This window comes from Morone saxatilis, unplaced genomic scaffold, assembly GCF_004916995.1.
Source record: "Morone saxatilis isolate NCDOM2014 unplaced genomic scaffold, NCSU_SB_2.0 Contig16, whole genome shotgun sequence".
Classification (NCBI taxonomy): domain Eukaryota; kingdom Metazoa; phylum Chordata; class Actinopteri; family Moronidae; genus Morone; species Morone saxatilis.
Window position 1 is genome coordinate 18,335,039 of NW_023339718.1, and position 23,598 is coordinate 18,358,636.

The window sequence follows — 23,598 nt, forward strand, 5'->3', positions numbered from 1 at the left end:
TCAGGAAGAAACAAAGCTGTGAGCTGTCAGTGAGTTGGAAAAGCTGCTGAATACATCGGTGGCCAAGAAAACAGCTAAATCAAAACAATGAAGATGTCCATTCTGAATCGCTTGTTGGACATAACACACTCCTAATGTGCAGGGAAAGCCTTCCTCAATCCCCTGCATGTATCATAAATCTTCCAAATTCCCATCCAGTTCAAGTAAAAACAAATCTGTCCAGTGCCACTTCAAAGCATTGCTGCGTTATGAGTTTACAACCATGATTTAGAGAAATGTTTCAGAGGCTGTGGGCCAAGGAGGAGGGGGTGTTTGGTTTCTTATGGCTTGGCGATCTGGGCCAAGCCACTGTTCTGGACGTCTCGGTGAATTTGAACTGACTCACGAAAGAGTGTGGCTCCTTGCACATATACAAGTTTGACAGCAGTGCATACAACACTGACAGTCATACATGGAGTGTGACTGACGGATGGAAAGGGTTTTCTAGACACCCAAAGCCACCATGTCCCTTTACATTCCAGGGATGAGCAATGGAGATTTGCTTACACAAACTCTTCAAGCATGTTTGCATCCTTGTGGTGACAGAGTTAAATGTTCTGTTTGGGTACCACCAATAAAATATTCAGGGGCAAATGTCTGAGCAGGTCCCCTGTGCTCAAACCCTTTGCAACACTTCAGTGACCTGGTTCTGAATTATTAAGAGAGTCAAAGCCTTTCTCTTTGAAGTTCCAAGCTCTGTCAAACATCAGTCTGTCTTACAAAGATACATTTTAAAAGGTGCTACTCAAAGAATTTTGAAATCAATAACTTCAATTATAATTATCATAAACAAACAAGACAACTGCTAGAAATGGTTGGCAGCCTACACTGTGAGCCAGTGTTTAGGATTTTGTGATGAATCTGCTGGATTTCCATCACAAAAGGAGATTGCACAAGTTGTTATCTTTCCAGTGCAGAAAGAGCTAAAGCTTGATTAAAATGAGTGACAGAAACGCTTACGGAATAATGTGCTGCTACACTTTTACCCATATCTTTATCTTTAGCCCCTGTAAACCAAATAGACCTGAAGAAGGTATGGTCTTCATTTCAGAAAACACATCAGAACAATCTTTCTGTTTTAGGGGCTAACAGTACGGCCTCATTTGATTACAGGAATCCTACCAACACACTAATCAATTAATAATAAATAGGTCTACATCAGATGTTTAAAATTCTACATGTAACTCTGTGAGATGAATATGACCTCTGAGCAGAAGTAATCTGATGCTGCTTTTTAAATATTGTCATTGAAATTTCCAAAAACTTGCCATACGGCAATGTTTTTCAGTTGTTTCCCATCACTCCCCCAACTGATGAGTTTCATATGCTCCGCTGTATGTTGTGTCTACAAAACTGCAGTTTACCAGTGTATTACAAAGCATTTAAACAGAAACAGTCATAATTCTCTATTGGAAAGACAGAGTGGAGAGAGTGGAGTGGTGGTGAGTGGTTTTATACAGTCTATATTCACAGGCTTTCTGTACAATGAAGCACCCAAGTTGACAAGTTTTGGAACCGTGGTTAACAGCCTAGGGTTCAGTGCATCTTAAAGGAGAAGTTCAACATTCTGTGTACCAAAAACAAAGTGTAAAAACGACAAATTGAGTTTTACGAGCGGTTATGTAATCTGTTATTTCTTGTTGCCCGGCAATCAGTTGAAACTACAAAAAAAGTTACTGGTCCAGAACAGTTCAGTTTTTGTACAAAGTAAACAAACAATAAATGTATTAATTTGTGTGGATTTTGTTACCTTTGAACAAAGCCAGGCTAGCTTCTCATCTAACTCTGAATTAATGAGGATTATGGGATATGAAAGAAGGAAAAAAATATTTCAGCAAAACAAATCTATGTTTTTCATAATCTTTACAGACTCTTATATGTGATTCATATCTTGTGAAATGCTGAAAAGTCTAACTTCTTAAGACCAGGGTTCGAGTTATGTGGGAACCAGTGGGGGCTGAGCTTTGAAGAAATCTGTGGGGGTCTTCAATACATTACCAACAACCATTATTTTAATCACAAATAATAAATGTTTTCAGTGTAATGAGTATTATTTCTCTCTGTATTGACTGCTTGCTTTCTATTGGATTTATGACTCGCAAAAACAGATGCATCCTCCCACCACATAGAGTACATAGTGTAGGAGCAAGGTGGCTGTGGGACTCTGCAACCGCGGCCAGCAGTGTGTAAAATAATATAAATATGAAGAACACCTACTTTCCTATACCAGTGGAATTGCAGAATTGCATTCTACTTTTGAGTGATAGGTCTCAGTTTGGCATATTTCAGGCTATAAGAACTTTGCTGCAATATTTCAGCGTAGTTTCAGGTTGTTGGAATCTAGTTGATACAATTGTTGCAATTAATGAGCTGCTGTTGCTGTATGTGTGTGTGTGTGTGAAAGTGTTGGACTATGTAATGAGCAGTAAAGTCTCTCGTTGCTTATTTTAAATGCCCCACAAAGCTCAGGTTATAACTCAAACTCTGCTTGAGACCTCAAACAAGCTGGCACCACTCTGCAATAAGGGGTCACATACCAAAAGGATTGAGAATCTCTGCTTTAGAGGTTAATTATTTGAATCATATTTTGATGCCATGTGCGCTGACGAGGTAGAAACACATCTTATGTCATGAGACTTATTTAGGTGATTTAATATGGCCATAAAATGTCTAACTGCCCTTGATGACTTCAACCTATCATATATAGACAATGTATTCATCCTGTCCCCAAACCCTGTGTTCCATTATTCAATCACATAAACTGCTATAATATGTTGGTTCGCAACAAGATTATTTTAAACTAAAACTCTAAAAAGTTGTCTCTTTAACTTCTTGCATTATGATTATTTAATAAGGGTTTCCCTGGGTTACACGATCAGTACATTTCCAGATAAAGAAAAGGGACTCACCTGCAGTAGTTGTGTCTGCCCAAACCACCCTCTCCATTGGGGTATTTGAGGGTGTTGTAAGGGTGCTGGAAGGTCTCATTCCAGAAGAGGCAGGGTTTACCACCATGCAGGCTGGTCTGGTTCTGGAAGCCCCTGTAGTCCTCTCCATTGGCAGTGTAACACTCTGAAAAGAGAGAAATGAGATGGAGAAAGTGAGAAAATTTACTGGTGTCTGCATTAAGGGATTAGACGACTATTAAGATGGAAATCAAAAGCTTGGCAGGAGCTTTTAAACAGGCATGTAAAATGCAGCCGCATATTTGACCTGCTTTACTGAGAATCTGGATTTGGTGAAATACTTGTGTGCTATTCAAATGTTTTAATGTGTTTGGAATGATATTAGACGATAGGTTTGCAATAATTGTATCCCTTGCCCAGGCTCAATTCATTTCAGCTCGGGCCAAACGTGTTAAAGCAAGATCAATCACGGTATTGTTTCAATTAATGTCAACACAGAACTGTAGAGAAGAAAATGCCCTACTGATATACAACAAAAGCAAACATGGCTTGAATTTCCAGGAAGTGTATGACAACCATATGGCCAAGTCAGAGAGAGGGAGTGAGAAAGAAAGAGAGCTGAGTTCCCAAGGCAAAACAATGGCTGGTTGAAGGGTTTTCTTCCCTGTAAGAGGGAATTCAAACAAACAATGGCTGATGGGAGCGTGATGAGCCATCACCGCTCATCGTTTTCAGCCTCGGGGGGGCTCCCATCAAGAGAGTTTTATCTACAACTGAATTCCTTTTTTGATTGCATTACAATGGAAAATATTGATTTATTATGTGTGTTATGATAACATATACTGCAGGTGCTCATTATTGCTACAACTGTTGACAGAGCAGGATACCGCTTCAGTGTAACCAGCGGGGATAAAAACAGGCTCTTCGCCATCTAGATATGACATTAATTTGCAAAGTGTGGATGCAAATGATGCCACAAGGGCAACAGCCTGAAGTTCTGACATACAGTCAATGCATTTTCCATTCTTAAAACGCGCACAAATAACACTTTCTGGTTTTAACTTCAAAATGTCAAGCGAGAGCACATGGAAGTATTACAGCAATTTCACATCATGCCTGTCAATCAAACATTAATAAGAAAAAAACAATACTCGCTTGTTTGGCTCGTCTCCATGGGGTCTTGTTGCTATGTACGCGGTTAGCCAATGACCGGCCCCTTTCATCAAGTCAAGCTGTCTGGGCTGAGTATGAGCTAATGCATTGCAATATGACAGTCATTATACCCCTCGGTGAGCCAGCTGTGCTCTAAGGCTCTTTCTCATTCTCTTTCGAGTCCAAGGTTTCCCAACTTCCTCTCTCTCTCTCTCTCATATCTGATCATCTGTTCTCTTCTCTCACCATTCTCAACTCTTTCCTGTTATCCCCTCTGAACTTATAAAGACAAACATTTCTTTGGGGACAACTGTAGTCTGTTGCCAGCCGTCTCACAGGTCTAGAGGAGCCAGGTAGCATCAATAACGACCTCAAAAGGTATATTGTTTATTTGTGGGAGATCAATAAACTCCCAAATCAAACATATGTCTGCCAAATACATTAGAAAATGCTTAGAAAGTATGAATGTAGAATCGTAGAGCCTAAACAAGAAATAAACATTGTGGAACTTTTATGGGTTTAGTAATTAGCTTCCCATACTTTCTAGCATGCTTTCCAATATTTACGGCAGTTAGCTTGCACGCAAACATGCATTCCAGCATCTTGCATCCACCACAAAAGTACTCCTAACACTCAGTTCTAGAGTAAATCAGAGGCCCCAGCGGCTCTCAGTGTGTCAGCCAAAGTTGCTTTTAATTAAAGTTGTTTCGGTTGTGTTGCTCAGTCAAGCTTATCAGCCGTCCATCGTCTGGCTGACAGGAGCTCAACAGCAGCAAGGAGTTGCAGGGTGTCAGGTTCCTGCAATTATGATGCCACTCTATTGTCTGTAAATCGCTCCCCTCTCTCTTAGCAAATTAATACTGCCTCGGCATGCAAGGATATTAACCACCGGATCGTAAATCCACTTGAGAGTGACTGAGCCAGAACACGACTCCATAAAATTAGAAAAACAGCTTAATGGTGTTACAACAGGGGTCATGCTCCTGCTACCCTTACACAAGTGATGAGAAGGGTTGAGGAAACAAGTTATCGTCAGGTTGACACCCAGAGGACAGGCAAGGTGCGTTAAATAATTCACATTTGGAAGGTCTCAATTGTTTCATGGTAATCACCGTGGAGCAGCGTTTAACCTGCAGAAGACTTTGGAGATAAGAGGGTGTTCTGACACCAACACCAGAGTCAGCTGCCCAACAATGATGGTATTTGTATATGCATTGTATAATATGTACTGTATGGTATAGACTTTGGGAAGACAGCATTTAGATGATGAATTTTCATTGAATTTACGTGTTTCTGGATGCCAGCAGCCTCTGCAACAAAGGGAAGAGAAGGAAACACTGCTATTGAGAGTTTGGCAGCCGCACAAGCACAATCATGAGTCACTGCTCCCCAAAAGCAATCACGACTGTTACTGCCCCAGTCAGAGAGGATAACATCAGGCAGGGACAGGGCAGCCGACTGCATCCCAAATGAGCTCACGTCCTTCAAATATCTTCTCCTCGAAAAGAGCGGGTATTAAAATGACTGAAGTTGGCTGCGTGCAGCGCTGCTCAACGCACTGTATCAAAAAGAAAGAGCCAAATGACTTTGTAAATGTCTCCACTCCTCCTTCAGGAAACTTTACTCTGGAGTTTCAGGATGAAGGAGAGCTTGTCTGCACATGGTCCGCTTGGAACGAGCTGCTGCTGGCAATCATTCCGCCCTGCTGCGGCCAAGTTAGCTTTCCAAGACGAGATGGTAAATATGGCAGCGTTTTGCCACCGGGAGGGAGATGGGGGGGTGTTCCATGTGGTTTCAAGGCACCATTTGCTTGTGGTGAGAATGGGAAGTAGCAGATCTGCAAGGACTCAGAGATAAGTGAGGCCATCGTAAAGATGAATGGTCCATTTAAGAGCCCTGCGGACTGCCACACATCTATCAAGCTAAAGAGAAAAGGCCAATTTTACGTTGCAGTGGTGTGAATATTAGCATTTTATCCTTGTCCTGAAGGAAATGGAGAGCTCATCTGCTGATTGGACAGTCACCACTTCAGGCTCACTCCCCTCCGAACACGCCCAGCCCCCACCTCACACCCCTTTCCTTGTCACCAAGCAACTGTTGCGCTCTCGTCACATGGGCATGAGCTTTCTTGTGGTTTCATCATAGGCCGTGATGGGAAACAGAACCACCACCGCATGAAAGACGGAGAGAAGGGGGGAAAAAAAGCCTCCTATAAAATACATGCAGATCTACAAATAGAAAAAGTCCGGGAAAGGGAAGAGGAAGACTCGCCCTTGACCAAGCCCTGCACTCACAGAATACTGCACCACCCCGGCAACGAGAGAGGAAAAAAAAGAGAAAAACAGCAGAGGATCGTTGAGAGAGAGTTAATCGCCCTGTTATTATATTTGTTGGGATTTGTGGCTAATGACTTCCACATTGCAACTTCAAATGCACTTGATGCTCTGAGAAAAGAGGGGGGAGACGGAAAAAAAAAAAAAAGAGTATGGGACTTTGGTCATGTGATCTCAAGAACACAAACAAACAAGCTTACAAACAAATGGTTTCTCTGAAACGCGTTGCCAGGTCACACAAGAGCACTTATTTGTTGTGTTTGCTATGAGGGAAGAAAAACAGTGATAATTACAGATGACTGCTTCCTCACAGAGGGCTGACATAAAGAGCTTCCTTCCATCTTTATTATATGCTTCGAGCTCTGGGGACAGCACTATAATAAAATTATACAGAATGAGTATGATTTTTCTGTACAGTATTATGCAGGGAAAAAGTGAATTTGTACAGGCACTAACACCACCATCAACTGAAGTACATAGAAGGTTTCAGCATCCAAAGTCTACAAACAAAGATGACAGAAATGGCAGATTATTAATACACAATCTGCCACAATATGTTTCCCCTCCACTTTGTCCTGGTAGCCATTACTGTTGTGGGTCTCATTAATGTCAGTGTAGTAAGAACAGAGGCCAGGGACAGGCCAAACCAGGCCAGATGTAGTGGCTTACAGAGGTTTCTTTTCTGGGGGGGACACAGCTGGCTGCAACACAAGTCTGGTTCCCCTTTTCCCCAACAGCATCTATTTCCACATCAAAACCACATCAGACTTCAGAGGATTGCAGAAAGCCTGCTTCACATTTCTGATCCAGGTTTCACAGATAGCCACAGATTCAGTGAGGCTCTTTTAATGAAGTAGGATGTTGCTCAGGAGAAGTCAGTGATTTCTCGGAGGGGGGAGAACTCGGCAGTTAATGGACCACACCTCGCCTCCCTGCTTGTCTGATCTCCTCTCCTGTAAGAGGTTTTTTAAAAGTGTCCTCATGCGAGAAGGTCAATTAAAGTGCAAAGGAAAGCCTCCCCAAGTGACAAGAACAGATGCCTAACTAGTTAAATCTGCAGACAATGACTTCTCAATGGCGTTTTACAAGTCCTTCTTTTCATTTCATGCTTTTGTCATAGGTTGTAGCCCCAGATAACCAGGCCATAAACCAAGACCTCATCCAGTCCCAAAATAGCTTCCATTACCACCATTCTTCCTGCAAAAACCCTCCACGGCACCACCTCCCGAGTTCACTACCACAGTAGCCACAGACCCACAGGACTCCCTGCCAAAGTTGCTGGGTAGCACCTATAAAACATGGCCCCATCTCGTTCTAGTGCGGCCCCTATTATTTAGCTCTGTAATGGAAAGAGTCTAATCTTCTGGAGCCAGTGGTGGGCTAAACGCGCTGCCAAAAACCCCTGTTTGAAGTTGCTTGTCACAAAAATGGAAAGCATAAAAGGTTTTTTTTTCACCACAAGCTGCTCTCTGGCCCTTAATTTGTAAAGTGTTATGTCTCAAGTGATTTTAAAAAATCAATCAGCAAACATACCGGAGCAGATAAAACATCCACCTATGCAGGATTTCCCATATTGGCCCGGATGATATCGGACAAAACACAGCACAGACGGACCAAGGGCAGTTTTGGCTCTGTGAGTGGACAAAGATGGAACAAGGTGGGACGATTTTGAGTTTTGCTTGGCAGACGTTCAGGGAGTGACTGATGGGCTGCAGACTCTGACAATGACGTAAAGGACATTCAGGGACTTGCTGAAACCCTGGGGAAGAAATCCGCTGGCAAAATGTCGACACCAGGGGCCCGCCAGCCGACCTGACATGAGGGCGGATGAGGTGTCGCGTTCAATTACCTCCCTCTGGCACCTCCTTACTGTTTCCTCAAGTCATAATGAACATCTGCCAAAAAAGAGGCCATATTTCCAAACATGATTAAAAGCTTCTTCACCTCTAACTCTGTCCGTAGTTTCTCACACACTAACATGCACACATCCACACAATCACACACCTCTCCATGCAAAAAGCAGACAGAGGTTACAGGGTTAGACAAATAGAAGGGTAAATCTCCCGCATACTCAACACATGCCACTGAATCTGCTCTAAACCAACTCTGACACCAGAGTAAACAAGACTTGTGCAAGGAGAAAGCAGGGACTGCAAGGCAGGGTAGGAGGGAGGGAGCAGAGATAGAGAAGCCAAGATGGGCTGAGGGTGTTCAGTTCAGAGCTTTCAAAAGGTGCACAATTAACGGGTCTGGGATCGATCAATCCTAAATTAAACCGAACTGCAAATTAGAGTAGTGTATTGAGACTGAAGGAAGGATTATGAAAGACAGAGCAATGGCAGAGGAAGCAAAACTAAGCAGAAATGAAGGAAGGGAGGAAAGCAGAGAGGCAAACACAATGAGTCAGGGTGGGACAAAGACCGTTTTTATGATCTTGCAGATTGTTAACCCAGGCTCTAATTTTCTCCTTCTTGTGCATAGCACCAATGAAGTTACTTTGAGTTTCCCCATGTTATAGACAAGGCCGACAAAGCCCAGGCTTGTAAAATTAACAGCGTCTCCAACGCCTGGGGTCTGAGTTTGGAGGTACAAATCTCATTCCAGAGGAGCTCTGTGGCACAGCTGTGTGCTGCGGCCCTTTACCAGCAAACAAACAACCGATGCAGGTCTTAAGAGAGAGAAAATGTGTCTTGCTAATGCGTGTCTTCTGTGAAGAAAATAACACATCCCCATATGGGTTCCTCATTGCATGAAGCCTTTGATAACCAGAGGATCTCTGGATTGTGATACAAGTCATGATGGCTTACTGTTGCTAATGGCCGTGCGTGCTTTATATGGGGGTGTTTAAGGCTTGCTCTCTTCTTTTTTGTTTTTCCTGTAAATGGATAGTAAAATGATCTCAGTCAACTTGCCTTGCTTGTCAGTTGCCCTGATAAACATATGCTGTGACAAAACATGCATTAATCTGCACTTCTACCCACATCATTCCAGCTCTTTTTTTCTCCTTTTCCCCCCTCATACCCATACGTCTCCCCAGATGCACTTACTGTAAGAATGAAAGGAGCAATTTTCATCAGTAGAGCAGCCGCAGTATTTTAAGATGGATCCGATGTGGAAGGAAAGGAGGACACACACACACACTCTCACACATTAACATGCACACAGGCTCCTTTGTTCCCTCAGTGGTAGGGCCAGTGTCACTGTGGTGATGCCATTCTCACTCACTCATCACTGTACTGTATCACCCACTGAGTATGTGAGAGCTTACGTGTGTGTGTGTGTGTGTGTGTGTTGCATGTGCACGTCTGTCAATTCCTTAACTCCTCTCCTCACAATGGACCAGCCTCTCAAAGACAGTAATCAATTTGCGGTAACATTATGTCAGTTGTACGGCCAGTAGGGCTTCGGCTTGCCTCTCGTAGGAGGATTTCCACGTTTCATGTGGCTCCAATGATAATATCTAGATCCATACACAGTGATGAACCTCAGAACCATATGTAGGTTCTTAGCTGTAACATGAAAGCCAGATAGCACCTCAAGGAAAGGTGAACCATGAAAGAAAAAGGGTTGTCGCTGAACACACCTGTTTTCGATTGTCCTGTTTGTGCTCAGGTTAGCTGGTATCTGAGGAATGTAAATTATATGTAGTTTGGTTTGGGCTGAAGGTCTGTCAGTGCTGTTGTAAGGGATTGTGTGCAGCCATTACACCCCCCCCCCCCCACACACCACACACACACACCACCAACTCCTGTCTTTCTCTCTCAGAGGTCCTGTGTGATTACAGGGTCCGGGGAAGATGAGGTCTGACTTGGATAAATAAAGGTCTCTGGTTGAGGGGAGGGAGCGATGTGACCTGCCCTGCTAATGCATAAAAACACGCTGCTGCACCAGATCAAAAGCTCTCAGCTCTTTTTCCTGTTTATTCTTAACAGACATCAGAATGATGCCCCGTGTTTTATTTAGAGTGAATCATGACAAGACTCAAGGCAAGAGAAGCTGAAGCCATTGTATAAGGCAGCATAGAGATTTGAAGGATTTTTTTGTTTGATTTTGAGGATATGAACATTATCGTTGTCAATTAAGAGCTCATTCTCCATGTTTATATTCACATGCAGTCCTTTAGCGGCTGATGGGGTAAAACATTTTTTTACAGGAACTTTCAGACACTATCCAACTTTAACCAGTCCTTACAGAGCACTCATTTGCTGTTGTTTGGAAGAGAGGTTTATACTTTGCTCTCCTGTTTTGATTAGCTATTTCCTGTTGCTGCCAGCAGTCATACACAACACCAAAATGTAATCTGGTGAATGAGAAAATGAGTGCCATTTCATCTAGGGGGGAAGGGAAACCCCTCTCTATTTCAGCCCCAATTGATAGTTCAGAGTGATTGGATGTGATTTTTGTCTTTGTTCAATAAAATCTTACAGCAGTTTTATATTAGATGAACTACATTATGTTACATATCTATTTAATTAAACAGATTATATAGGTAATAGGAAATATATTGAGTTTTCTTGTCATCAAAACTTGTTTGACTCTTTTTGTCCTTTGAGTTGAGAGAGCCCCTGATGTGTTTATCTCACCTCACCTTTTATAATTTATGTCCATTAAGTCCAAGGTGACATCATTACATTTCCTATTTCTTTTACAACCAAAAGTCGAAAATAGATATTCATATTTAGTTACATTCAGTTTACAATAGAGATGTCCCATGTCGATCCTAAGACTGAGCAGCTCCGTAAAAGTGCACACATAATTAGCACGATATAAAAGACTATACATAAATACAATACATACAATACAATAAATACATTTAGTGCAAATTTGAGTTAAGTATGGTGACAGCTTTGGGGAAGAAGCTATCCCTGAAATAAAGGCAAAACAGCCCGATTTTTTTAAAACATCGCTTATTACACTGTTTTAAAACAGAAAAACAGAAAAAACTGAGAAGAGGTTTTTACTTAAAAATTACATTTAATAATACAGTTGCTGATTCATTTTCTTGATTCAGTTAATTGTTTCAGGTCTGCTGTGGTTATTTGTCATTGCTGTGTGTACTGTCTGTAAACTAGTAAATAAGAGCTCACTAAGTCTGTCAATATATGTGTAGATATTCTCTAGAATCCGACCACGGAGGCCAAGTGTCACGTGAGCCTGGGAATCCTTTAAAGGCAGCTTTGAAGGCCATTTTCAGACACGGAACAACATGGTTACTGGAAATTGGGCTTAAGTTGATCAAATGTCTGAGTGAGGCTTAGAGCCATGTGTTGTGATTAAATGTAACTAAAGCAGACCAATGATAGATTTCATTCACCCTTTGGACATGGGGGGGTAGACTTTGAAAGAACAGTAGATGTTGAATACCGAGATTTAATTAACTTCTACTTGTGGTGGATGAACAGACCCAATGTGTGGAGCACAAACACGCTCCCATCTGCATCCAATGAATCTCCAGCATGCTCATTTGGAGAGAGTGGCAAACACATCAAACACATTTGTTTTGTCTATCTTTGCAAACTACATTGGTCTGTTCCCTTGGCATTCCTTGGCAGGTTTAGATTTTTTACACTACACAAAATCCCTGTACATTGAAAAGAAAATCTCCTCTGTGTCAAGACATTTTGCCTTAACCTCTCACTAGACTAAATCGCCTCATGCCTTGTTTTTGCTATTGTTATTGGCTTCAGAACAATCTGTGATCATTATCGCCAACGTGCACATTGATTTTAATTTGTGGAATATTATACTATTATTTTCTAACACGCTTAAATCTTTCTTTTGTAATTATCTTGCCTGGGTAACCTGGTCAGAGTATGAACAGAGCACACATTTCCACTGTATCACATCACAAAAGGCGGTCAAATAAACCGCAACAGAGCGCACTTCCAAAGACACAATAACAACAGCACAATAGGTTACTGCAGAGGGGACCACAGCGCTCGACATTCAGACCCCTTTTAACCAGCCACGTCTCTAGTTCCTGATCTTGATTGTGAAAGTGATCCTTTTTCACTGTGGTTTGTGCTGCTGTGGGAAGAGCAGCAGTACTGGGAACCAGATGGCTCTGGTAAAAAACAGGGGGCATCCCACTGGCCTCCCTGGGAAGGAGATCCATTACGAAGGATCTATTAAGGGCTAGCAGATTCGGTTTCATGGCATCGGCCGAGTGTGACCACCCCTTGGTTGGCGTTGGTCGTGGGCTGGAGCCACGTAGGCTGCTGCAGACCCAACCCTTTTTGTGTTCACCTTGGGGAGCTGTATTCACCTTCGACGCAGGACAGACAACTGAATCAGGGCCTCTTGGCGACTTGGGTTTCACCCCTTTTGAGTTCAAGCCTCTTTCAAAGGACCTCGCATTGCAATGGGATATCACTGGCTCCAATGCTTGAGGGACAATGGTTGTTTGTGAAAATGGTTGACTTAGATGTTCCTGGGTATGTGTAAAGTAGGGTCCATGAACTGAACCTAAAGCTCAACTTACTCACTATTGCCGTGGTATCGCAGCTTAAGTCAACAGACGGTCATTTCCTTATTCTTTCAAAAACGGCCACACTGGACCATGTTGTCCAACCCCTGTTCCGCGCTCTCTGATCCACTGCACATTTCCCTGTCACGGCTTCTTAGCTCTGCCCACTACTGGCTTTGTTCACTTGTTTGCTGTCCACTTAGCTACGTCTGCTCCCTTCACTTGTCCAAATGTTTGCTCTGTCCACTTAGCCATGTCCACTTGCTTGGCCTTGTCAAATCAGTGCTGTAGGTGGGCGTGTCATGCAAAGAGGAAAGGCGACAATTTGCCTCTTTGGCCACAAACTGCTGCAGCTGGACACAAACCAGACCCTGGGGCTCAGCAGTGAAATTACTCTCCATTTATTTAAAGTGGTTGCCATTACTCTACCGCAGTAGAGCACAGACCTCAGTGGCCATGGCCCAACCATAACTGCAGTATAAAAAGAACTAGGTTCGCCGGACAGGTCATGTCTCACACAGTAGCAATTCAATATCCTCCCGTTATGTTCTTGGTTACGCTTCTCAAAACTCAGAATTGCATGTGACACCGCAAAAATACATGGTTGCTTTGAAACTCAGTCTGTGGAGATTTTTGCAAAAACACCCAACCAATCACTGGCGAGATGTTTGGAACATGTTACATGTTTGAATCACAGAAAGAATAACAGCTAATTTACCTCAATCATACTATGTCAAAAGCTTTATTAATAGTCTGCTCAAAAAGAGAAATACAGACAGGAAGCCAGAATGGTTTGGGGCTTGCACCAAAACAAATCAAACCAAATCATTTCGTCCTGTTCTCCTTGAAATGCAGAAACAATACACCAATGAGCACTATTAAGGAATAGCAGAGCTGCACTTCCTTTTATCAACACACCCAGAGCTGATAATACTCTACTTTGATTTCATGTCAGTATATAAATCCAGCGCTGAAGCAGAAAGTTATATTTTGTGTAATGTTTTCATGCATCAGCCACTTTCTCCCTGGGGCCTAAAAAGTCCTCCTTTAAAATTTCATTCTGTGTGAATTAAATTGAGTTTTGATAATGAAAACAATTGTTTGTTTGAGAGTTAATAGAATTCATAGAAGAACATACGGCTCTATGGTATTTCATTACTGGTTTCTGACTATTTGATTTACCCCTTCGACCCTGGAGTGTGTTCCAGCTGATAGGCTCTGACTGCTGCAGAGAGCCCCAGCAAAGTTGAGAGAGAATGTCATTCGGCATTGACTAGAGTGGGTCTCCTCATGCATACGCAAATGTCAAGGTACACGAAGAGGCCCGGGAACACGGCTCATGCATAATAGTATTAAAATGTGCAAAGGAGGGAACGGGAAGAGAGGGGTGAATTGGTTACAAGAGAGGGAGGAAGACAACTTGGAGAACAATCTAGATGGTTTGATATGAAGGGAGCTGTGAAAGAACACTGTTAGTAAAGATGAAAACATGTCGCAGCCCATTCAGAAAAATACTGAATAGTCAATTGGTCTTGACTGACCTTTGAGCAACAAAACCTCACAAACCACTATTCTGGCCACATGTGTGCACTCTCCCACCTAAACATTGTTTATCTCTTTCAAGCCTGACAGTTGTGTACAGCCAGCAGCAGCTTGACAGCTTAATTCCATGTTGTCTCACAGGACCGCCTCCGAGGATCAGGGACCGGAGTGACACACTCAATCTCGCTCCACTTTGTTTGGGGACGCCTCTTTCTTTCGCCGCTCTGTGCTTTACATGACTATCGCATCCGTTATGCTTTGTCACCTTTGAGGGGACGAACCCATGCGCCACCATCACACCGGCATAGATCCTGAAGTTGAAACTGGCCTATCTGCTTTGCATGCTAGGTCACCCAACCAACCGCCTGCGCAGGTGGTGATTTGCACAGGGTGAGAGAAAAATGAAAGAGTTGCACTCAGCAGAAGTTCAAAAAAAGAAAAGGAGAGAGGGAACGACACAGAGAGAGGTGCTTTGATAAAACAAATGTGAGCCTTTGAACACGACAGGACGCGAATCACAGTGGCATGATAATAAGCACGATTGTGTTTATAATAACTAGGTCTGTTTCTCCGTCTCAGTGGTTGGTGGTTTTATGGGCGGTCCAATCCCTTGGCATGAAAGAACAAGGGCGTTGCCCACAACTTGACCTTCGGAGGGCACCACCCAGAGGTCAACAGGAAGTAAATGGGCAGCTGCTTGACACAGAAGCACAAATTTGGGACCTAGAGTTTTTTTCCTCCTCCTCCTGTTACCAACTGTGAGCTAGATTCAACGTACTTTGGGCCAACTAAATGAGGGAATTCTTCAAAACTTTGGCCTGTCTTCACAAGTCAAGACATGCTGAGTATCATGAGTGTTGGAATATGCAAAATGGAAAATGCTCTGTTCTATTTTCTTCCATTTCAGACTTTATACTCTGTATGGTCTGGCCTTTCAGTGAGTGCCACTTTGTCTGTCTCCTCATCTATCACTGCTAGGTAGTTACTGTGAGCTAGTGTCACTGGAGCACTAGATGTGGAGGTTTGTATAATCTGCCATGGCTTAGATTTTAATCTACTTTATTACCAACAAAGTACACAAATGCACAGCAGTATTGGGTGATTCTCAGATGACTAGCCTCTTCTTAGCCTGTTATTACTCTTCTACATGAGCCTGGTAGCATACGTTTTTGTGAAGTAGAAGAATTTTATGTGATATTTATAGGAAGCATGCAGCTAACTTTTTTTCAGATTTTAGTTGAATAATTCTTTTGTTTGCTTGTTTTGTCCAGTCATAAACCAGAACATATTCAATTTACAATGATATAAAGCAGAGGAAAGTAGCAAAGAAGCTGGAACCAGAAACTGTTTGTCATTTTTGCTTTATGAAATAATCACTGGATTATCACAATTATAACTATAATTCATTTTCTGTCAATCAACTGTCTCAGACCACCTATTCTGAGTACACATTAAACTAATTTGATCTCAAATTGTTGCCGTTGTCATTTAAGTGACACTGTTAGCAAGGTGACCTAGCTGCCTACTTTAGCGGATGTGTTACTCCCTCAACAAGGAGAGCAAAGTAGCATTTTAGCATCTCGCCACTAGCCCGGTCTGTTGTCGGCCACCTTACAGTCCCAGTGTCAGTTGGAAGTCGATATGCATAGTTGGTTTTTGTTGCTGTCTTTTGTTGTCTTGATAAACTTAACCTCTTGGGGCATTCTGCCAAATTCATGAGGGCTCCATATGGGCTGGTGTGGAGCTGATTATGCATGGACACAACACAGAGAGGAGGACTGGATTTACTGTGAAAACAACCAGGACATACTGACTGAACTTGCATGCAACCTACAGGACATTTAAAGGAGTATAAAGTTTTACAGAGTGTACAAAAGTTTTAGGGAGATTAGCCCATTTGTCAGCTTATACATGATTCCAATGACTGATGAGAAAATTGGCAGTAAAAGCAACCATGTGTCCCCCCCGGTAGATTGTTCTGGCCTGTGATTGATGCCGACACTTTTGTGTGCCCTTGAGTGAAAGGCAAGGGAAACAGAGAACAACAGCTACACAACCAATGTTTCCTCTTACCCAGAGTGTAATCTCTTCATCCAAATAGTTTCATAGTTCACATTAAAACAATGAACAATTTCAGTGTTTACCTTTAAATTATATGCAGGTTATTAATATGACCACATTAAAACACAACATTGACATATCTTTAAGATGCTATGCTAATGTTGTCAGCAAACAGGTGCCTATTTACTAATTTTTGGAGTTTGGAGTTTACTGCCATCTAACAAATGTAAGTCAAATGTTCACTCTTTTTAGCTTTGGTTTGGTCTCTCTCCACCAACTACTGAGGGAAATATTAAGCTCTTTAAAAGCTCCACTGTTTCTGCTTACTTAGTCTGCTTTTTGGTGCTAAGTAGGTAGCATACAGAGATTTGTGGTGCAAACAGCCAAAACAATGTTGACAGGACACCAAGAGTGAACCAAAACATTAAAGTCGTGGGCCATAAAAAACAAAACAATGCGTTAATGCTAAAACGGTTACAATTATGGTTGACTTTGTTACTATGATCCTTTGTTAATATAGAATATTAGTGCAGCTTATTTCAAGGTCTGCTTACTAGACTTTTCCAGAGTTCTTGGCCACATCTGAAAGGAAATTAACCTTTGTGATTAATTGATAAATGTTTTTTGTTTTTCTAAATAAAGATGATTTTTGCTTTCTTTCTCTAGTGTGTTGTTCTTCACTATGAAAGTCTAAAACTCCTATTGGTTTCTACACTCAGTCACATCTTTAATCATGAACAGTTACTTAGTAACATAATGTACCGTATAGTATACCAATCTACCCCAGTGGTTTGTCTGGACTTGTGTCTGCAGCACAGAAGCTCACCAAGGAGGAGAGGTTTCCATCTGAACCGGAAAAGCGGGGGGGACCACAAGGCCCACATCTGAGACCCAGACCCCATGCACCCTCTTCCCTTAATGCCCTCTGACACTCCCCACACTGAGCACAGTTTACCCGCACACCGAAAGCCCTTATGGTAAACTCTTTAAGAACCCGCTGTCTCTCCTCAAACTAGTGCTCCATCGCAATCACCTCTGCCAACACAAGCTCGTGTTTCTTCAGATCTTGGCTGAAGATGGTCTGTTATTATCTTCCGAGGCAGATGATTCACAGTATATCTCTCTCTCTCCCTCTCTCTCACTCACATACACACACACACACACACACAAAGATCCCTCTGTTTCAGGGGTTACAAAGGTTGATGGAGGCCAGTCATAAACTGCACTGTATAGACTGCGTTTACAAGTTGAGAGTGGATTAAGTTGAGACGGATATGGTGATTGGCTGTATGAAAGAGGGTTGGGGATTGTCTGCAAAGACAGACAGTGGTTTCTGTGTGGTTATGGTGTTGTGGGTGTTGTTGTGTTTATGTGTTGTGTGTGTGTGTGTGGGAGAGGAGGGGCATCAGATAGAGGATGTGAGACTTCATGGTTTGACACTTATCGTGGCCCCTTTAAAATAACCAGCAGGAACGTTGGGAGTTTATAGAGGCTCCAGGTGGCTACAGGTGGCCTCACATTGTGAACTTAAACACATGTATTGTTGAAATTATTAGCTAATTGATTAGTAGAATGACAAAAAATGAATGATCAATGTTAAGATTCCTTACTGTAATAATGTGCTGCTTTTATTTATTTTATATAATTTAAAGCAACATTATGTAACATTTATACCTTAAAATAACAGCTTCAAAATCATTTTGATGCTACGCTGACTTGTGGTAGTGTGAATGGTGCCTCTGTCATTCCCACTCTGTGTCCTGTACGCCTGTTGTTGCACTATGTAAGTGCATAACGCTTTACGTCAGTAGTCACACACCACCACCTATGTCAGCAAGCAGTGATGACCGTTTTTTACTTTTTTGGGGAATTATTTAAATGTATTAATTGATTTATTATACAAATAATCAACAGAATTCAAGTCCATAAAGCGTTTAGGAAATATTAACATCTACAGTTCCATGACAACTGAGCCAACTCCATCTGCAGATGAAGCTGACCATGCGATATAATCAAATTAAAGCTCCAAATGATGCTCTAAATGGACCTTGTGGAGAACTTCAACAAATTACAGTAACTCATAATAAAAATAGTTAGTTGCAGCCCTACACATGTAGAGAAGCCAAAATCCGCTCACGAAAATAATCCCGGATTTGCACACATGGAAATGTTAAAAAGCTTCTGGCATCCTTTCCCCTGCTTATCACAGTAGAACTGTAGACTCCTATCAATCACACGTCAACCTCCTATCAATCACGACTGTTGCCAGCATAAAAAACTACAATACAAACTTTTAGGCGGGCTACTGTTCAGGAGTTCATTCTGTGTTTTAAACCATGCTCCGGTCACATCGCCTCTTCGACTGCGCCACACAGCGCCGCATCTATGGCTGAGTGCAATGAATCTGACAGAGTCAGGGCCAACATCATGCCCTGTTGGACAGCGATCAGACAGGGAACAGGAAAGAGTACAGGCTGCCAGATGAAACAGACAGTTGCCAGTTTATGCTGCTGCTTATATGCATGTTAGGCCACAAAGAGAAGTAACAACACATGCCGTCATTCATGCCCCCCATCACTCTATTTGGTGACTACAATGCTTCAAGGAAGAAAGAAGGGCACCCGTGTTGAATGTGAGTAAAAGCTTAAAAATATCCGGTTTGGTCTGGAAATAATCGAGTTGATTCACCTGCAGCGAGTCAGTTAGATAAGATTCCTCACTACACAGAAATCAGCCTTTGCAAATCTCCCCAGTGTGGCCTTACAAGTTATTTCATGCATTTCTAGTTAAGTAGCGACTTGGCAAAGCCTGCAGATGAAAAGAAAGCCCATGAGGCAACTCTCTTTTCGCCCGATCAGTCCAAGATTCAGTTGGTCGAGCACAGCCTGATATTAACCTGATGTTTTCTTCATCAGGCTTTATTTCTGACAGCTCTGTCTTCTGTGATCACATAATGAGAGCGCATTCCATATTGCTAAAATGTCACAGCCTGCCCTTTTCAAGCCTCAGCTCGACACAAGCAAAGCTAACTGTTTTCCTTTAAAGGCAATAGACAAAAAAGTCCAGTGATACACATGTTGTGACTCCGCTTGTTTTGTGTTGCTGTTGTTGGAGATCTTGCTGCCAGCAGTTCAATGAAAGAGTGATTTTGCCTTTTTAGATTCTTTATTTTCAATAATCAATCAATCAATTGGCCTTAATGGGTAAAAATTACATAGAATGTCACAAGAAAATTGCAAAGACTGGAGAAAGATTGAAATATCCACTCCAAGCAGCAGTTCAATATTTTTAATATACAGTACTTATCTGCTTCCCAGCAGAGAGTTAAATGAGAAGATACCACTTTCATATATGTCCATTAAATATTAAGTAATAGCCAGCAGCTTGTTAGCTTAGCTTAGCACAAAGACTGGAAACAGGGGGAAAACGCTAGCCTGGCTCTCTTAGAGGGTAACAAATGCCTCTTACCAACACCGCAGAAGCTTACTATATTATGTCTACTTTGTTTAATCTGTGAAAAAACCAAAGTGTACAAATTACAAGTTATAGTTTAACAGGGGATATGTATTGGACTATTTCCTCGAAAATTGTTGTTGTACAGATTAGACAAATGTAATATGACATGGTAGTTAGTGAGTTTAAGAGGTGCTGGTAGGTATCCCCTAGCTGTTTCACTGTGTTTAGAGTCTATGTGCTAAGCTAACCAGATATTAGAGTAGTATGGATATTCTCTAACTCTCAGTAAGAAAGCAAAGAAGTATATTTCCCAATATGTCAAACTATTTCTTTAATCATCCTGCGATCCAAAGTGGGAAACCACTATACCTGCATGTACTAACAGCTCCACCTGCCACTGAATCTAAAACAGATCGCTTTAGAGGTGAGCCACCTTGCTGTAGGAGCAACACTGGCACCTTCAAGATGCATCATTTACATGAACGAAACACATACATGTGGGTGAGTGGTGTACTGTGGGACTCTCGCCACTGGTCTCCATCGTCAACCTGCCAGTAAGACGGGTCATGGATACAGGAACATCAAAAACAGAATAATCTCCCGCTGATTAACCAGCTTGAGCTTGTTCACGACACCAACACCATCAGCTACATCATTACCGGCTTAAAGAGCAACTCAATTACGCCTCATCTTGACAGCTTTGACAGGACTCAGCTTCCACTAGTGTGTACATTTTTGTGAAGGGCCTAAGCAGCTGCCAAGTGAGCAATGGCAGGCCGCAATCAGACAAAAACAGCATGTGGGAGTATCTTTATGAAGCCTCTGAGTTCAGGTGGAAGAGAAATCATATAGATTAATGATAAGGGTCTGTGGTGAACTAATACTCTATACTGGGAGTAGGAAGTGTGCAGGATGGGCCCATTATAGGTTGCATAAAGGCACTTAGCTGCTCCAACTATCCAACTACTACATGTCGTCTCTAACCCTCAGCTACATTTTTCACTCTTTTCCTGTTTGTATATGTGTGTGTGTGCGCGCATATCACTGAACACATTTATAATTATTCCTCAGTGTAAGATGAAAAACACTTTTGCTGTTAGTACACTTCTGCTTGATGCAGTCTACCAGGACAGTGAAAGCACTCCAAAATAATTGTTTTAGACACTTGCTCACAAAAGCAACAGTGGCTGGCATTCTACAGGAAATTAATAAGCTGCTGCATGGCCTAGCTTTAGTAGTTAAAGCAAAATTCTGCTGTTTTTATGTGCACATTTTACTTCACAGACGTGCCCAGGATGTTTAAGAAGCACTCTCATAATATCCATTAACTAGTTCAGTGCAATCCCGGAGTTATTTTGACGCTCTGCTTGTGTCCACTGAAGATGAGGATGAGGCAGGTTAGGGGAATAACCTCCATCTATTTCCCCAGAGGTTCTTACATTTACCAGAATGCCTTTCACCAGTCTCCAGAGAACTGAACATTTTGCATCAACCATAATCTCATGTGATGGAAATTTCTCCCAACATAAGCACAGGGGTATAACACTCACATTGTTCAATACTAAACAAGAGTGGAAGTAGGACATTATTGCTATGTTAGGTGTTGGTAGGTTTCACATCCAGTTTGACATGCACAGTCCAAATATACCAAACACAGCGAAGAGAGCATCAAACAGCCATTATTTGCATTTACTACAAGAGACTGACTTCTTATAGGCAGCATGAGATTATTGTTTTACTGCACAGTAAATATGGCACAGCTGACTTAAAGTAAACATAAACTTGGCCTTTCTTCTCCCCAATGTTATGAGGGGGAATACCATTGCTTTAAATACTTTGTTAATACATAGGTACACATGGGAGTACTTACGCACTAGCCCAGATGGTGGACCCTCTAATTTGAAATCCAAGGGTATAATTAAGAGACAAAAAAATTAAAAAGGAAAGCATGAGGATTTGCTGCTTCGACATGAAACGCGGCACAAATTACAGCAAGGAGAAGCTCGGTTAGTGTGGTCATCATTATTAGATATTCACATTAGAACAAAATATTCTCCGGGAAGGCATGCTTTGAATGGCTATCCGGCTGTAACTTTGAAGTTCTGCAGATAGACGCAAGCACATCCCTGTGTATTAGTCAGACCTTGGTGGCAAATTAAAAGGATATTATCAGATGACTGAGCTGAGGGGTGTCGAGTTCATTTCGGGNNGGGGGGGGGGGGGGGGGGGACTGATCTTTGAATGCTTCAATTAAAGACACAATAGACAGTTACGCAGTGCAGCCAAAACTAATACTATGATGAAGATTAAAAACCCCATATCTGGCATAGCTCTTGAAAATGTGATCAATCAAAAAGACTCTAATGTGATTGATCAACTAAACGCAGCTGACGCAGAGGAGGTAAACACATCAGGACTGGAGGCGCAGGATGTGCTAGAGTGCGTAAAAGGTGCTAGTTTGGGTTAAAAGCCTTTCCCTCATTATATTGTAACCTAGCTTTCAGAACAACATAACAGCGGTTCCTGGTTATTTCTAAGTCCATCCTAGATTTACATGGACCCTCATTTGGTAGCAGTTTGTCTACAGGTCCGAGTACACCTTTGGATACGGTTTAGACCACAAGTGTTTACCCTGTAGGCATTGACGTGAAACTGTGGTCTAATCGGACTCCGCTTACATTACTTCACTGTCTTGTCTTCAAACTAATCAAACAACAATAAAACACTTTATCTTCTTGCTTTGGCCGCCGTCTGTAAACATCCCAGTGAAAGGCATCGTGCAGTCTGGGAAACAGCGCCGTAGTGGGATTGGGACCAAAGGCGATGAACTATGAATGAAGTCCCTGCGACTGCAATCTGTGACATGTCCCGCAGCAAATAGGAGAAAATACCTCTATAACATTAAAAGGAACGTACTTGCGGGTGTGCGTTGCAGTGTTTGTGACATAATAACAGCTTGCCCCGCTGCGCAAGAGAGCAACTTTGGAGACGTTTCCGACAACGCATATGTGTCGGAATGCATGCTCAGAAAAAGGCGAGCGGAAAAGTTTGGACTTACCGGTGTCGAAGTGATTAAAAGCCGCGGAAGAAATAACCCCGGCGAGAAGAAGTGCAGAGGTGACTGTCCAGGAATCCATCGTGTGTTTAAACAGTGTGAACTGGCTCTCAGGTGAAGTGCAGCCTGGTGGACAGATGCGCAGACCGGCGGGCTGCGGGACCGACTGACTGACTGGTTGACTGTCCGGGTCTGTGCAGGAGTTGCGCTTTGGCCGCCGTTAAAAGTCCCTGAACTTCAAGGCAGGTCCTACAGCTACTACTACACTGACACTACAAAGACGGGAACAGATAGTAGAAAACAGGGATCCTATTTCGAACCCATGTGACAGGAAATAGGGGCAATAGATTCAACCTGCAGCAGACAGAAAAGAGGAGGGAGGGAGGGTGGCTGTCGGTGCTGGAGGGTGGACTCTGTGGTGCAATGAACTGCAGGTTAGTAATAGTATAAACTGATTTTGTCTGTTTAAAGACTGGATTGAAAGCATGTTCCCACGGCAATAACTCGATGATAGGTTTATTGTTACAGCAGAACTTTAAAGAACACGCAGGGAAATTACAGAAAAACTATTCCAGAGGGTAAAAAGCA

General features: G+C 42.3%; 1 protein-coding gene across 2 annotated transcripts in view; it reads right to left on the reverse strand.

Annotated features, from left to right (window-relative positions):
• The window catches only part of kremen1 (kringle containing transmembrane protein 1), a 54,857-nt gene extending 31,529 nt beyond the window's left edge, over positions 1-23,328 (reverse strand). For both annotated transcript variants that reach the window (XM_035658421.1, XM_035658420.1), the window contains exons 1-2: positions 23,014-23,328; positions 2,949-3,111 (exon numbers count right to left, since the gene is read on the reverse strand). In XM_035658421.1, coding sequence (XP_035514314.1) covers positions 2,949-3,111; positions 23,014-23,092 — 242 coding nt within the window. In that variant the 5' untranslated portion in view covers positions 23,093-23,328. The remainder of the gene's footprint in view (positions 1-2,948; positions 3,112-23,013) is intronic.
• Positions 23,329-23,598: the final 270 nt, after the last annotated feature.